General features: G+C 39.2%; 1 protein-coding gene across 49 annotated transcripts in view; it reads right to left on the bottom strand.

The window, feature by feature from the left end:
- Window positions 1-11,199: 11,199 nt before the first annotated feature.
- NRXN1 (neurexin 1) overlaps window positions 11,200-16,268 on the bottom strand; it is a 1,286,326-nt gene continuing 1,281,257 nt past the window's right edge. For all 49 annotated transcript variants that reach the window (XM_038395424.2, XM_043511917.1, XM_043511928.1 and 46 more), the window contains one exon: window positions 11,200-14,344. In XM_038395424.2, coding sequence (XP_038251352.1) covers window positions 14,040-14,344 — 305 coding nt within the window. In that variant the 3' untranslated portion in view covers window positions 11,200-14,039. The remainder of the gene's footprint in view (window positions 14,345-16,268) is intronic.

Genomic DNA, 16,268 nt, shown 5'->3' with positions numbered 1-16,268 from the left:
CGCCCTTAAAAATGCCTGTTTTAATTGTTATAAAGCATTGTTAAACAACACATGTGTATGTAAAGGGGCACATAGTCTTTAGGCCAAAAACTGCAGTCCTTACTTAGACAAAATCAATGGGAGCTGAGACCGGGTAATGATTGTCATATTTGTTGTAAGCAGTGTTATTGCAAAAAAGAAAAGGAGTACTTGTGGCACTTTAGAGACTAACAAATTTATTTGAGCATAAGCTTTCGTGAGCTACAGCTCACTTCATCAGATGCATTCAATGAAGTGAGCTGTAGCTCACGAAAGCTTACGCTCAAATAAATTTGTTAGTCTCTAAGGTGCCACAAGTACTCCTTTTCTTTTTTGTGAATACAGACTAACACGGCTGCTGCTCTGGAAAGTGTTATTGCCTTCATTTTGGTCCCAGGATATTAGAGAGACAAGGTGGGTGAGCTAACATCTTTTTTTGGATCAACTTCTGTTGCTAAGAGAAACAAGATTTCGAGTTTACACAGAGCTGTTCTTCAGGTCTGGGAAATGTACTCAGGCCTTGTCTAAACTACAGAGTTTTTCAACAAAAGTTATGTCAATGACCAAAAAGCACTATAATAACATCGCTATTGTATGTTCACACTACACTCCCTCTGTCAGCAGAGCACATCAACACTTGATGCTCTAGCATTGCTGGTAAGAGCAGTGCCCTCTGCTGCTAGAAGTTGTGGGTTGGCAGAGTGGATCACAGCACATCATGGATGTGGGCTCAATGTCCCATGATGCATTATTTTCCATTCCAACATTCTATGATCTTCCTACTGCAGTTGGTGGCATTTTTCAACCGCCCCTGTTTACTGTGTGCCCACCATCTCTGTGTGAAAGGATGGATCTCACTCTGCTCTCTACTGTTTTGTTAACTGTTATTAACACGGATCATGCAGTTCCTCTCTGAAGAGGAGTCAGAGTTGCCTGAACTGCTGTATGCCATGGATAGAAGCAACATTAGATTACTATTGGCATTCATGGAGCAGTTGCATATGGTGAACCATCACTTTTGGGCTTGTGAAACAAGCACTAAGGGGTGGGATGGCATCATTATACAGGTCTGGGATGATGAGCAGTGGCTGCAGAACTTTCAGATGCACAAAGCCACCTTCCTGGAACTTTGTGTAGAGCTAACCTCAGCACTGCGGCACAAGGACATCAAAATGAGAGTTGCCGTCTTGGTGGAGAAGCAATTGGCGTGTGGAAGCTGGTTACTCCAAACTGCAATCACTTGTGCAGTCAGTTCAGACCATTGGGGCTGCATTACCGCAAGTGTGTAGGGCCATTAATCACATCCTGCTGAAAAGGATTGTGACGCTTGGTGGTGTATGCGAAATACTGGATGGCTGTGCGGCAATAGGATTCCCTAACTGCAGCAGGGTGATAGATGGCATGCATATCCCAGTTTTGGCACTGGACCATCTTATGATAGAATACATCAATAGAAAGGGGTATGTCTCCATGGTATTGCAGGTGTTTGTGGAGCACTAGGGTTGTTTCACTGACATCAACACGGGGTGGTCTGGGAAGGTGCATGACTCACACATCTTTAAGAACACTGGCCTATACAGGATTCTGCAAGCAGGGACTTTCTTTCCAGACCAGAAGATTCAAATGGGGGATGTTGAAATGCCCAAAGTGATCCTGGGAGATCCAGTGTACCCCTTACTCCCGTGGTTCAGGAAGTCTTACACGGGAAACCTGGACAGCAGGCTGAGTATTTGCAGGATGACTGTGGAATGTGCATTTGAGAGATTAAAGGTGCACTGGCACTGCCTCTTTCCTCAATGAGGAAAATATTCCCATGGTCAGAGCACCTTCTGTGCGTTGCATAATATCTGTGAAGATAAGGGTGAAAGCTTAGCTCAGAGGTGGACTGGTACAGCAGATAGATGGGCTGCTGATTTTGAGCAGCCTGACACCAGGGCTACTAGAGGGGCACAACAGGGGTTAATTTGCATTAGGGAGGCTTTGAGGCAACATTTTGAGAATGAGAACCAGTGATGCATATTTTTATGCAGCAATCTGCCGTGCTTCATTAAATTGATTTTTATTAGGAAGCAGTTGTGATGATTCATAGATATAAGAACACAAGAATGGCCATAGTGGGTCAGACCAATCCTGTCTTCAGACAGTGGCCAATGCCAGGTGCCCCAGAGAGAACAAACAGAACAGGTAATCATCAAATGATCCATCCATTACCCATTCCCAGCTTCTGGCAAACAGAGGCTAGGGACACCATCCCCGTCCATCCTGACTAATAGCCATTGATGAACCTATCCTCCATGAAATTATGTAGTTCTTTTTTGAATCCTCTTATAGTCTTGGCCTTTGCAACATCCTCTGGCAAGGGGTTCCACCGGTTGACTGTGCGTTGTGTGAAAAAATACTTCCTTTTGTTTGTTTTAAACCTGCTGCCTATTAATTTCATTTGGTGACCCCTAGTTCTTGTGTTGTGAGAAGCAGTAAATAACACTTCCTTACGTACTTTCACCATATCAGTCATGATTTTATAGACCTCTATCATATCCCCCCTTAGTCATCTCTTTTCCAAGCTGAAAAGTCCAAGTCTTATTAATCTCTCCTCATATGGCAGCAATTCCATACCCCTAATCATTTTTGTTGCCCTTTTTCTGAACCTTTTCCAATAGCCCTTTTTGCACAAGCCATAAGAAATCTGCCGTAGGTATCAAAATTCCTTTGTCTGGAACACTGCTGCGACTGCAAAGCCTCCTCTCCCCAAATACTGAGCAGACCCAGCAGCTCCATAGTAGTTCAAGTGGGAGAGCATCTGTTGTGTGGAGCCACCATTGTCGGCTGGAAAGATGTGATGTGAGCTCTCAGTGCCAAGCAAATGGGAAGCAGAATTAGAAACATTCCCAGGGTTTCAAAGGGGGGGGGCGGATGATCTGTGTGTAGATGGAAGGGGGGTTAGGCTTGACCCTGAGTTCAAACCCAAGGCTGACATTCACTGTGGACATACCCTAGGTCTTCCCCCTCCAGCTCTTGTCCTCAGCCTGTCCCCCTAGTTTAACTGCATTGCAGTTAAACATCCCCTTAGCCTGATTCCGAGAGCCCAAGTCAATTGGCATGAGCGAGCCACAGCTTTCTAATTGCACTGTAGACATACCCTCAGCTGGTTGGTAGGAATGTCTTTGTGAAAGGCTAGCATGAGAAAGGACCCTCCCTCTCTCTCACATACACACAACACTGGTGTCCTGTACCCCAGGGAGTATTGCTCTCTTGTTCAGAAAGATAGAAATGTGACAAAGGAAAGGGGAGATAAATGAGATGCCATTACCCAGAACACAGGATAAATAGACAACAAATCATCTATCTAAAGCTAACGTAGGAAAAAATATTCCAGAGATTCCAGTCTGAAAAGTGGACACTCCATAACATTCTTGAGGAGCTAAAAAAGACTTGGAGAATAATGACGGTGCACAAGGTAACTGCACTGGAGACAACACAGGTATTAAACAATCAGCCTAGAAGATTCACACAAAAGATAACAGTCTGCTTCATATTACTCTATTAGCTCAAGTGACAAAGGTCTGTGCTCAGGAGCTTGATATCTGAACTCTGCTGATGACCCAAGCGGGGTGGTCAGTATGGTTCCATGTGATGGTATTTCTGTTTGTTCTGATTGTTTTTTTCTTTTTTAAATCTTAAGAAATTTGATAACAAACCAACCCAATGATAAAAATGTTAAGATTGCAAAGTCAAGTGCAAAATTCCTATCTGATGCTTGACAAGTCACATAAATGAAAAGTTTCACAACTGGCCCCTAATTATGTGTTTTTTATGTTCTGAGTGTTAAAGATTAAAGATATCAGACACCAGACTCGCAGAAGTGCTGAACACTCACAATTGCAGCTGCATTTTGAACATATAAAGTGCAATTAAATAATAAGTAAGTACTCTGAAAAAAAAATCAAGCCCTAGGTGTCACAAACTGGCCACCGAAAATTAGTGGACACGTGACTATTTTGGCTTTAATGTCTTTAATCCCTAAATTTAATCCCTGCATTCACCATTTGTAAATCAACTCTTCTCACAGGAATGTTGTGAAAGTACATTTATTAATGTGCGTGAAACACTGATATACTATGGCCAGAGAACCATAGGAACATCCAGGAGGAAAGTAAATAGTTCTGCAGTCAGGAAGGGTTTGATGGTGTATAGCAAACAAGGCCTGAGGACTACACATTGAAAGATGAGACTAAAAAGATAGCTGCCCTGCAGTGAACACCATGCATCCTGTGCTCTGAATGAGGCAGGCATCTCTTAGAAAAAATAATTGATTTGTAAATAAGTAAAAAAATTGATTATTTTGGTTTTGGTCTATTACCAAAAAATCTGTGGAAAAATATTCAATTTAATAACTGAATATCAAATGCCATTTCAAAATGGTCAAAACAAAATATTTTCCCAGTTTTTTTTCCAGTGAAAGTGTTTATTGAATTTGACCTGAATTTGTGAACAGTTTCAGAACACCAAAAATGTAATTTTTGACACTCCCCCCACCCCAAAGTAAAAAAACAACCCACCCAGCGCTATTGGTATGTCTATTGCTGAACACAGCACAACAGAACCCAGTACAAGACCTCAATGGCAGAACTGGCAGATGAAGCAGGATCACCTCTCAACAGCTGCAAAGGCAGACGAAGGCTCAATGGAGGAGAAACCCCCAGTTGTCTTGGACCTCCTTGCCACCGGCCACAGGTGCCTCGTCCACCAAGATTTATGTGGCTGCCGGTGCACAACAGCTCCCCCACATTAAATTACTCATATGCAGGCTTCTTTCACAGGAAGAACTTTTCCCCTAACCCTACCTTTAAAAGTCCTGCGGTAATGAGTGAGTGGAGATGGGGACAGGTGAAGTGATCACCAGGGGTCCCTAGTCAGACCCACACATAGGTGGTGACCGCAAGATGTGCCACTGGACAGGTATGGGGGGCATGTTCAGCTGCAGTGGTCATGACTGAGCAGGCCTTTTTAGGAACCCCTCTGTTCACCCCAAACAGGGAAGGGGCTAGAAAATTTGCCCCAAACATAGGATATCACACCATACCTGACTGGATAACCACGTCCAGAGGGATTGCTCCCAATGTGGTAGAAAAACAAAAATGTTTCTTGCAACTTGGCATGTTCGAACCCTGCTAGATGAATCAAAAAGTGAAAGACCCAAATGCAGGACAGCAATTGTTGCCCAAGAACTCTCGAAGTACAACATTGACATTGCTGCTCTCAGTGAAACAAGACTTGCAGATGAAGGCCACTTGAGGGAAGAGGGCAGCGGTTACACTTTCTTCTGGAAAGGAAAACCAGCAAGCGAAAGGCGAATATATGGTGTTGGTTTTGCAATCAAAAACCTTCTAGTCAACTACCTAACTGAGCTCCACGTCGGCATCAACAAGGGCCTTATGATCTACTGCATCCAATTGGTCAATAAGTCATTTGCCACTATCATCAGTGCATATGCACCAACTCCTGATGCTGAAGTACAGAAAGAATTCTTCTACACTGAGCTTGATAACATTTTTGTCATCTATTCAAAAACAGATAAAATAATCCATTTAGGGGACTTTAATGCAAGAGTTGGCCAAGATTCTAACATATGGAGCAGCACCATTGGGAAGGAAGGAGTGGGCAAGACCAATTCCAATGGCATACTTCTACTCAGCAAATGTGCAGCGCACAACCTTGTGATCACAAACACAATCTTAAAACAAAGCAACAAGTACAACACAACTTGGAAACACCCTTGCTCAAAACAGTGGCATCTCCTAGATTATGTAAGAACACAGGATCTAAGAGATGTCCAAATCACCCGTGTTATGAGAGGACCCAATGATTGCTGGACTGACCACCTCCTGGTGATGTCAGTCATATCCATCAGGATTGCACCGAAACATAGAAAGCAATTCAAATCATACAGACGGCAATACAACATCCAAAGACTTCAATCCTCAGTGCACCAAGAGAAGTTCCAAATAGTCTTCAGTGAAAAACTGGCCATATACACACCTGGAAATGACAGCACAAGTGTTGAAGAAGACTGGAAAGAGCTGAAACAGACCATCAATGATGTTTGTGAGAAATCCATCGTCCTTGCTATCCGACACCATCAGTACTGGTTTGACAGCAACAACATTGAGATTACAACCTTTTGGACCAGAAGAGAAAAGCTTTCTGCAACTGGCAAAACCAACCTTTATCCAGTAAGAAACAGGGATCTTTCTATCAGCTCAAAGCTGAAGTTCAAAGGAGGATCCGAGAAATCAAAACCAAATGGTGGGAGGACAAAGCAAAAGAAACCAAATATTCACTGACAGACATGATATGCAGAGCTTTTTTTGTGAGACAAAGGCCCTGTACGGACCAAGCTCATGTGGCCTTACACCTCTGAGATCCAAAGACCTTTCTTAAAGATAACAAATCCATCAAAGAGCACTGGAAGGAACACTACCAAAAGCTTCTAAATCGAGAATCAACTGTGACTGATGACACCATCAACTGCTTCCCTCAGCACCCAATCTGGGAAACTCTTGCCAACTCACCAACACCTGCACCAGGTCCTGATGGCATACCAGATGAAGTACTAAAAGTAAGAGGAGAAACACTGACTAACAAGCTTCACTTGCTGCTCCTCAAAATCTCGTGCACCGAAGAAATCCCTGCTGACTTATGTAACGCTAACATTGTCCCCATTTTCAAAAAGGGAGATAGGACCAACACTGGCAACTATTGAGGCATTGCCCTCCCCTCCATCACTGGGAAGATTCTTGCTAGAATCTTACTGAATCGCCTGCTCCCTCTTGCAGAGGAAGTACTTCCAGATTTCCAGTGTGGCTTCAGACCATCCTGAGGCACAACCAACATGATTTTCGCAGCCAGGCAGATCCAGGAAAAATGTCAAGAACAACACCAGGAGCTGTATATGGCCTTTATTGATCTAACCAAAGCCTTTGACTTAGTCAACAGTGAGGCTCTGTGGAAAATCATGTCAAAGTTTGGCTGCCCAAGCAAATTTATCACCATTGTAAGACTCCTTCACGACCAGATGCCTGCCTCAATCCTGTGGCTCTACCTCTGAGCCCTTTGCCATCTGAATTGGTATAAAACAAGGTTGCATACTGACATCCATTTTCTCCATTTTTTTAAGCTGCTATGAAAACATTAACATTAACCCAAGACTATCTACCATAGGGCATTGGCATCCAATATCGGATTGATGGCAGTCTCTTCAACCTTTCTCATCTCCGTGCCAGAACTAAAGTAATATCGACAACAATAACTGAACTCCAGTACGCAGATGATTGTGCTGTAGTTGCACACTCAAAGGAGGATCTACAAACAGCCCTTAACTGCTTCTCTGAAGCTTACAAAAGCCTAGGGCTAACTCTGAACATTGGCATAACAAAAGTTCTCCACCAGCTAGTCCCCAGTCAATCATCAGACCCAGCAAGGAAGATATACATTGACAAAAAAGAACTGGAAAATATAGAATATTTTGCCTGTCTTGGCAGCCATCTCTCACAGAGGGCAGACAGAGATGTCAAGATTCAGTACAAAATTTGTTGTGCCAGCCTTGCCTTTGGCAGACTATCTCACCAAGTGTTCAACAATCACTAAATCAGAACACATACTAGACTTTTAGTTTATAAAGTGTTGGTAATTCCAAATCTCCTCTATGGCTGTGAGATTTGGGTGACCTACAGAAAACATCTGGAATGCCAGCACCATCACTTTCTTCAGAAGATCCTCAACATAAAGTGGGAGGATTTTCGCACTAATGCCAATGTCCTCACAGAGGCCAACATCTTCAGTGTTGAGGCCCTGATTATCCAGCACTAGCTGAGGTGAAGTGAGTACTATGTGTGCATGCCTGATGTACACTTGCCAAAACAACTGCTGTACGCCCAACTCACCAAAGGAGAAAGGAAACGGGGAGGCCAAAAGCAATGCTTTAAAGATACCCTCAAGATCAACATTAAGAGATGTGGTATCAACACCGCACACTGGGAGACTGCAGCTCAGGATAGGGATAACTGGCAAAGACTTGTCAGAAAGGGTATATCCACTTTTGAGGAAAATCACCTTGCCCTGGTCACAGAAAAAAGCCAGAAAATAAAGGAATGACAATTGTCACACAGCAATTGCGGGCCAACCCTGTCTCCCAACACCACCTGTAGTGTCTGCCTATGAGCCTGTGGCTCAAGGATCAGACTCATCAGTCACCAAAAAACCCATGAAAAATAAAACCTGTGAAAGAGATCATCCTCGACCGTGAGGGATTGCTGCTGCAGCCACAGGAGTGGCCAAATATTTTTGAGATGTGGTCACAAATGTTACAGATTGGGTGATGCTTTTCCCAAGACTTTTCTTCTCTCTTAAAGACACTGTGCTGCAGAATGTATTCCCATATGGCACTCAAAATACTTACTCCTTTACATTAACACGCACTATGGAAATGGGACCCGTGAATGAGTGCACAATATGCTAACCCCTCTCTGTGGACTCACACATTGTGTAAACAAGCTCAGATATTCCCAAATTCAAGAAGCAACTGCTACAGTTCTTGAACTTCTTGACAATTCAGTCATGTCCCCATGACTGAATGCCAGAAAGTATGTTGTTGTGGATTCCTGGATATCAGATTTCTAAACCTCTCAAGTCTACACTGGCGTGACATTATTATGCTTAGAGATAATTTGCTGACCAGCAACGTCATGTTCTCACAGAATAACAGTGTTTTACTGTCATATTTGGCCTCCTATTTTCCTTGACTCAGGATATTGCAGCCCAGCTAGATCTGCTAAAATGTTGCCATGTGGACATCTACACTTCCTGAAACAGAAGTGGAGACAATTCATCAGGCATTTATTAAAAGAAAGGACAGGAGCTCTGATTTTTCCAAAGGGAAAGAGTTTGAATCAGAAATCTGAAAAAGGCCTGGGAGAAAGCCTTGAGAGGCACTGGGAAAAGGATCACCACAGGGGTTCATACTGCACATAAAGAGAGAAAAAGGGAGGAGGTCCACCCAGCAGCTGATGACGGGGGCTGAAGCTGAGAGTTTGTTTTTTTTCCTGAGGAGGATGTTTTAGTTTATCCTAGAAAGGGAATGTTTTTCGTTTGGCTGCAGGGCTAGAACCACCCATCCAAAGGGGAAACAGAGGCCCTAAGCTGATGATAGCAAGGGAAGCAGCATTGCCATCTCCAACCATTCAAAAATCACGAGTCAGGCCACAAAAACCATAAGATTGGCTTAAAAATCAAGAGATTTTAACAAAACAGTATGTTTGGGTTATTATATGTTCCGGTTTCTGAGCTGTTAGGAGTCACTTTTGCAATCTTTTATTTGCAACCATGAGAGCTAGAAACTTTTTTTTTAAAAGAACATTGAGATTCTCTTGTAATCATCTGACTCCAGGAGATGGGGCTTTAAGAAAATTACCAGATATTGGGAGACTCAAAAAAAAAAAGCAATACGAATTGGCAATATTGAGTAAGTCGTATTCTCACATGGTGATAAAGCAACTTTTGTATTGTGCTGAATTTAAAAGTCACTTTCTGTTATCAATAAGATAATATACTCAGTGTAAAAGGAAACAATCGAATCCTCAATATAAAGCTATTGTGCTGAAATATAAAGAGGACAAAATGAGAGGAATAATGCTTGCAGCTGTTATTTATAACACACTAGAATGCTGTTTTAAGTTTTCCCATCATATGAAACCTTTCTAATTACCTGGCTGAAGTGATGATTGATTATGGAAGCCAGCACTTAAAGCAACAAATAACAACTGATGATATGAGTGCGCTGAGGCCATTAGTTTGTTTGAAGGAAGAACAGAATAGAGGTGTCAGAGAAATGAACAAATACATAGAGGTTTAGGACTGGAGGAATAACCATTTTTGCTACATTTCCTTTCATTAATTAAACATAAAAGAAGTTCCTAAATATATGATAAGCTATATTTATAAAAGCCATAATGTATCCAGTTTTAAAATAGTTAAGTTTACAGTTTTCTTGTTACATGAAATATGTGTAGGTGACGTTTTAGAATAAATAAAGGCAGCAAAGTTATGCTGGTTTCCACTACTTGGAGATATGTCTTGCTTTCTCTAGAGAGTTTAGGCCCAGTTCAGTGAAGTACTTAAGCATGTGCCTAACTAGGCATATCATTAGTCCTATTGAAAAGAATGGGATTACTGATGTGCTTAAAGTTAGGTACATGCTTAAGTACCTTTCTGAATTGGGGCCCAAAGCATTTAAGCATGTGCTTAAGTCTATTCTTATTCAGCAAAGCACTCACGTTCATTAACTTTGCCACATGCTCAAGTCAATGGGATATAATCACTTGCCTGTGGTTAAAAAGGTGTTTAATGCCTTGCTGAATAGGGATGGACTGATGAACAGGAACTAAAACTGGATGAAAATTGGTATGTATTTTCCAGGAACAAATTGTAGAGAAATGAAAAGTTTCTGTTTTTTTTTTCATGGATTTAGAAAATAATTTGTCCACACAAAAAAAATCATTTCCCCTCCTAAGTTTTCTCCCTGTTTCCCTACTTTTTGGCACCCTTTTTGTACTGGAAAAGGGGATGGGAGGGAAAGGTTATAAAATGTTGATTTTTCAAAAACAAACCCCCCCATTTTTATTTTTAGTTAAATTAAATACATAAAAATGGAAAATTCCAGCTGAAATAATTTATGCAAAATATTTCATTTTGGATTAAAAAAAACATTGATCATTTTAATGAAATGCTTTCAGCTCTAAGGTCAGTGATGGAGCCATCAGTTATACTGGTGAGCACTTACTCTCACAAATAGCTCTTTTGATGACAATAAGAGTACTCATATGAGTCACTGCTCACCAATATAGTAAAAGTTGCACAAAAGTACACCTGTAATTAAAAGAAAAATCCTGTCACTTTAAACTCTATTGTTTTCCCCATTTTCTGATAAATATCATATATAAAACAAAGGTAAGAGAAAAAACAAGGCAACCTTTGTATTAAGAAACATTTTATTAACAAAACAGTAAATTCCACTTGCTTAGCATTTCCAATAATGGATAAATTGGCTTTGCAACAAATCAAAAAAATTCATAAATATCTATCACAGAAAGCACTATAAGGTTAGGGCATCGGGCCTCTTTTTTGATTTCTTGGGGATGAAATCATTTCACATATTATTTTAGTGTTTTGTTAAAAAGGCAACACTATACAGTAATAGAAATGAAGCTATCTCAGTCAAACACTTTAGATTGTTATAGATATGGAATCCAATTTTTGTTAGGCATGTTAGGTATTAAAATGTTTAAAACATTTTAATTCAGTTATTGAAACTTCTGATGCTCTTATACTTCTATGCATCTTCATTGTTAAATCATGAAATCAAAGAGAAAAAGGAGAACCTCCAGAAAGAGTTGTAGATAATGTTTGCTTTTATCAGTTGTATACCTTTTATTCCTTGATGTATTTATTTAGTTAAAATATTCACTTACTGGTATGTTAAATGCTTGAAAGACAGCGTGGTTGCACCATCTAGGTTAATACAGTCAATATCAAGCTGGAAAGAAACATTTCAATCTGCCCAAACCATACATTGTACCATCTCAGAACTCCTATATACAGGTTGTCTTTGCCCTTCCATATACCTTTCAGTGCTGGAAATCTCAGTTCTGAACATTACTGGGCAGTCAACTTATTTTTTCCCCGCTGACTAAAAAAATCATGATTTTAATATTGATCTTGAATATACCTATTCCTTGTCTTCCCCAGAATACAGCTAATTTAAAAGGTGGGGAAGTGAAGAATGCCACAGGAGAACAATGATCTAATTTTTTTTGAATGGATTAAAAAAATTGTCGTGCAACCTCACTTTCACTTTCCGCAAACAATCATAAAAATAAAAATCCCATTACAAATACACTATGATACACACCTCAATTTGTTTGGCAACCACAGTGGCATTCTCAGACACATGTCCTCTCTGTCCAAGATAGATCACTGTACCAGTTCCCACATTTTTCATCAGCTACAGTGAATAACACACAAGAAGATGTGTTGGCCCTGCTGGTTAAAGCTAATTTTAAATTCCATTTCCTTGTTTGCAAAGTGTGAATATCTATATTCCTCCTAGGAGGCCTTCCAATGATTCAGAAGATTTCTATTGAACTACTCTCTCTGTCTAATGTATTCTCTTTGTACCTCTGTACAAGTGATATGTTAACTCTATGATTTATTGCTGTGAACCCAATGAAACAATATTAATAAAATCTTAGTGTATAAATCTATAACATTATGATATTTAATATGTTTAACTAATATATGTAGCAATTAAGTGTTATTTTAAAATATGATCACTGATCAACTTATATTTCATTGACAGGTTATGGTATCATGTAATACTATAGAATCAACTTAGCTTAAAATACTTTCTCATATGACAAAATGCACACCTTTGAAAAATGTTTAGCAAGATGTACCTCAAATCATTTATTTATTTATTTACTTATTAGGGGAAGGGGAATTCCTAAGTGGAAGAAATTTAAAGTGGTAGACCTTTTTAGGTCTCTTACCAACCAACTGTGTAGTAAAAGAATGTCAGATACATGCTGTATGATTCATATTAAGATTCACAAGGAATTAAATGTTTTCATAGTTTCCTGAGGAGCAAGATTTCTGTAAAGCAAAACAGACTACTCAATGATTAAACCTTGATTAGAGACCAAAACTCACTTTACCTTGCTAAATGATAACTCATTTATGAATGTGGTACATTTATGGGAAAATCAGCGATTCTGATTGACTTTATTGATGTACATTGGGAGCAGGGAATGGAGACCGGAGGGGAGAGGAAAGTTACAATAGATATATATATTTTTTTCTTTTTAATCCACTTCTTTCATACAAACTACTATAACTGAATTGCAACAGAATATAGGCTGTACAGGTAAGAAAAAAATTAGCTGACTCTTATATACATTCATACACATCCCCTTAGTATAATCACTACACTGTAAATTTAAAAAAAAAAAAAGGAAGAAATTTGTGACAATTTATAGTGGCTGCAAAAAACTGAATTTATGTCTGTTGCTCCAGATGTCATAAAACTTTCTATATCTAGGAACACTTAGAACATTGAGTTTACCAAAAATGGCTGAAGAGCAGATATAGTTTGCATTTCCTATACAACAGGCTATAAAACATCACTTATCACAGTCCAGAAAGCACATATAGATGTGTTTTATATAAACATATGTAATAACATATTAAGCGTGCATGAAAATTTCCCAATGATTGCATCTATGCCCTCTTGTTTGTTTGCTTTTTGTGAAAATGTGCCTTATATTCCACATTTTTTTTGTTTTGTTTTTGAAAATAAGGCCTCCATACTATTTCCTCACAACCAGAAAGGGGCTTTTTGAAAATGTTTTTACATAAGTCTTCAGAAAAGCCAGCACTTCATTTCAAATGCAAGTTTCCAATCACTGTTTCACTGCACCAGGTGGCAAACTTTTTATGTTTGCTTGTTGAATCACCATATATAATGACAGTCTTCTCTGGCAATAAGACTAACTTAGAGAAAAGCGCTAGCACTTTGGCTAAATCCAGAATAATAGGTAGCTTCTTTTTTTTTCTGTGTGTGTGTGTGTTTTGTTTTTTTATTTAGTTTGTTTCATATTGTGCCTTGATGTTGTAGTAATACTCGTTGCTTTATGAATGCGTGGGGTCATCATTGTCTCTTAGGAATGTTCCAGCAACATAAAGTCAGGCAGAGTAAATGAAAACATTGTGGATGTTTAGGAATTTATTGGCTCCTGTTTCTGAAAAACAAGAGCATGAAATGCTTGTTTTTAAAACAGTCTTTCCTTTCTGATTGCGTTCCCTGTCTTCTTTTTTTATGTGCTTCATAAAAAGTAAAGTAAATAAGTTTGTATTATGTCTCAGATAAAATGAAGACTATTTCTATACAAGCGTTCTCTCAGATGTTGGGATCAGACATAGTATTCCTTATCCTTATTTTTCTTGTTCTTGTTGGAACTTTTAGCACTGTTGGGCTGTTTTTCCTTAATCACGGCCCCATTGGACTGTGCTGAGTTACTGATGTAGTTTCGACTCTCATCTACATGGTATGAGCCTTCATCTCTGTTTCTGTACTTGTACATGGCATAAAGAAGGATTAGGATACACAGTGCCGCTGCTGCAACAATTCCAACCACCATGCCTGTTGTGCTGCTGGATTCTCGAATCACTTCAGCTGAGCCTGGGTATTCTCTTCCTCCTGCTCTGGTAGGATTTGCTGTAGGTAGATGACGAAACAAGGGAGAGGTTATTATTGAGTTCGCACACTGCAAATTTTCACTCAGATCTACCTGCTACAGCCATGTATCAGTCCAATAGCACTCACTTGTGCAGGCAAAATAGATGTCTGTCAAATGTACAGTACCAATGCCTCATGATCACTGAAAAGCACTGAAACACTTGGGTACAGATCTTGCAGCCAACTTCTTTTTCATGCCTATCAATTTGGTTAAATGGACTTTAAAAATAAAATAAAAGCTCAGTTTAAACCTTAAAAAAATTGTCTTATTGCATTTATTTTACTGCAAAGAGTCCTTAAATGTTTTGAAATAACAGGTGCATCATGATAACAGAATATTGATGCTTGGAGGCCGATCCATTTTAGAAAACATCTCTCTCTAGTAAGAGAATTACAGGAAATATTCTGCTTGCAAAAGATTTCACTAATAAACTAATCTGTGCATGCAGAAAAGACTAGTTTAAAATTATGGGGCCAGATTCTCAGCAGGATTGCTAAATATCTCACTACAGCCTGTATAACAAACTGTTATTTCATGAAGTATTCAAGCTGATAGACCAGACTCTACTCTACCTTATTCAGTTTTGATCTGCATTGTATTAACTTGTGTAAAGTCTTCTGGGCAGCAACTGTTATTTGTTTGGTACTTTCTATCTCCTCAACATTGCTGTGCATATATCAGTAGCACTAGTAATAGATCATCTATGTGGCATTTTGGAGTTTAACACCTGTCCTTGGTATATATATATATATATAATATATACTATATTATAGGTGATTTTATTTATTTACTTATTGTAACTTCCTGAAAGAGAAGAGGTAAGTTAACACACCTGGAGTGTCTGTGTGTGTGCTTATGTACAAAGTGATCACCTTTTAAAACATACCAATTATGTCCTAGATAAAAGTGAGGTTACCTTGATATTTGTAGCATACCTATAATTATACCAGTACTTTATACCCCAGAAGATGAGGGAAGTGTAGCCATGACACTTCCAGCCTCAGCTGGTTCCAAGAGCAAGAAAAAAAGATGGTGAATTGAACCTAGATATTCCACTGAGCAGAGTAGAATATTGTCATTAGGCAACCAAGCTGGCTCTTAAAAGCTGCTTTTTAAAATAATTATGCATGACTATAAATGCTGTCAGTATAATATAAGTGTTAACTAAACTATTATTAAAAGCACTAGTATGAGAAAGCATGCATAATGCTAGATTTATCAGGCCTTCCCTCAAACTGGCATTTTAGAAAAGTGCAGTAATTGTTGGCAAACATTTTTGCTAGAGATGTACAAACTAACACTAGACCCTAAAGCCTTCTTTAACAATGTGCAGATAAGATGTGAGACTCATTTTAAAACCACTGAATTAAGGGTAATGCCGCGCTGATTATAAATATTGGTAAAATGATGGCAACAAATTCTGACAACCTGAATGGAAAACAGCAACCAGCTCAGGGCATCTGCAATTGGTTTATGAAGACAGACAGACAGACAGGCACAAAACAAAAGCCTTTTTTTGCTTGGCATTACCCACAATTTATTCATTAATGTTTTGTGTTCTTACTTTTAAAACATCACTTCCTGGCATAGATACCCTATCCTAATCTATCTATCCTAGACATATAGATGTAGATATAGATAGATATAGATATTACATTACAAGATGACGTTTTCTTGTGCTGAAGGGACAGAGGCAACACACTGAAAAGCCTAAAAACCACCAACGCTGGAATATATGTTAATGATTGCGCAGCAGTGGGTACCATATAAATATAGTTTGGATGTTGGTACAATTGGCTTCAAAACATCATAAGGTTTTATTATGTAGTGTTATAATTTTTATCAAAATAATATGTTTTCAAGGTGTATGCCAACTTTCTAAGTAATTGGAGTCCATCTCAA

This window comes from Dermochelys coriacea, chromosome 3 (genome assembly GCF_009764565.3).
Source record: "Dermochelys coriacea isolate rDerCor1 chromosome 3, rDerCor1.pri.v4, whole genome shotgun sequence".
Taxonomy (NCBI): domain Eukaryota; kingdom Metazoa; phylum Chordata; order Testudines; family Dermochelyidae; genus Dermochelys; species Dermochelys coriacea.
Note: the sequence above shows the minus strand (reverse complement) of the source record. Positions and strands in the feature narration are given on the sequence as shown.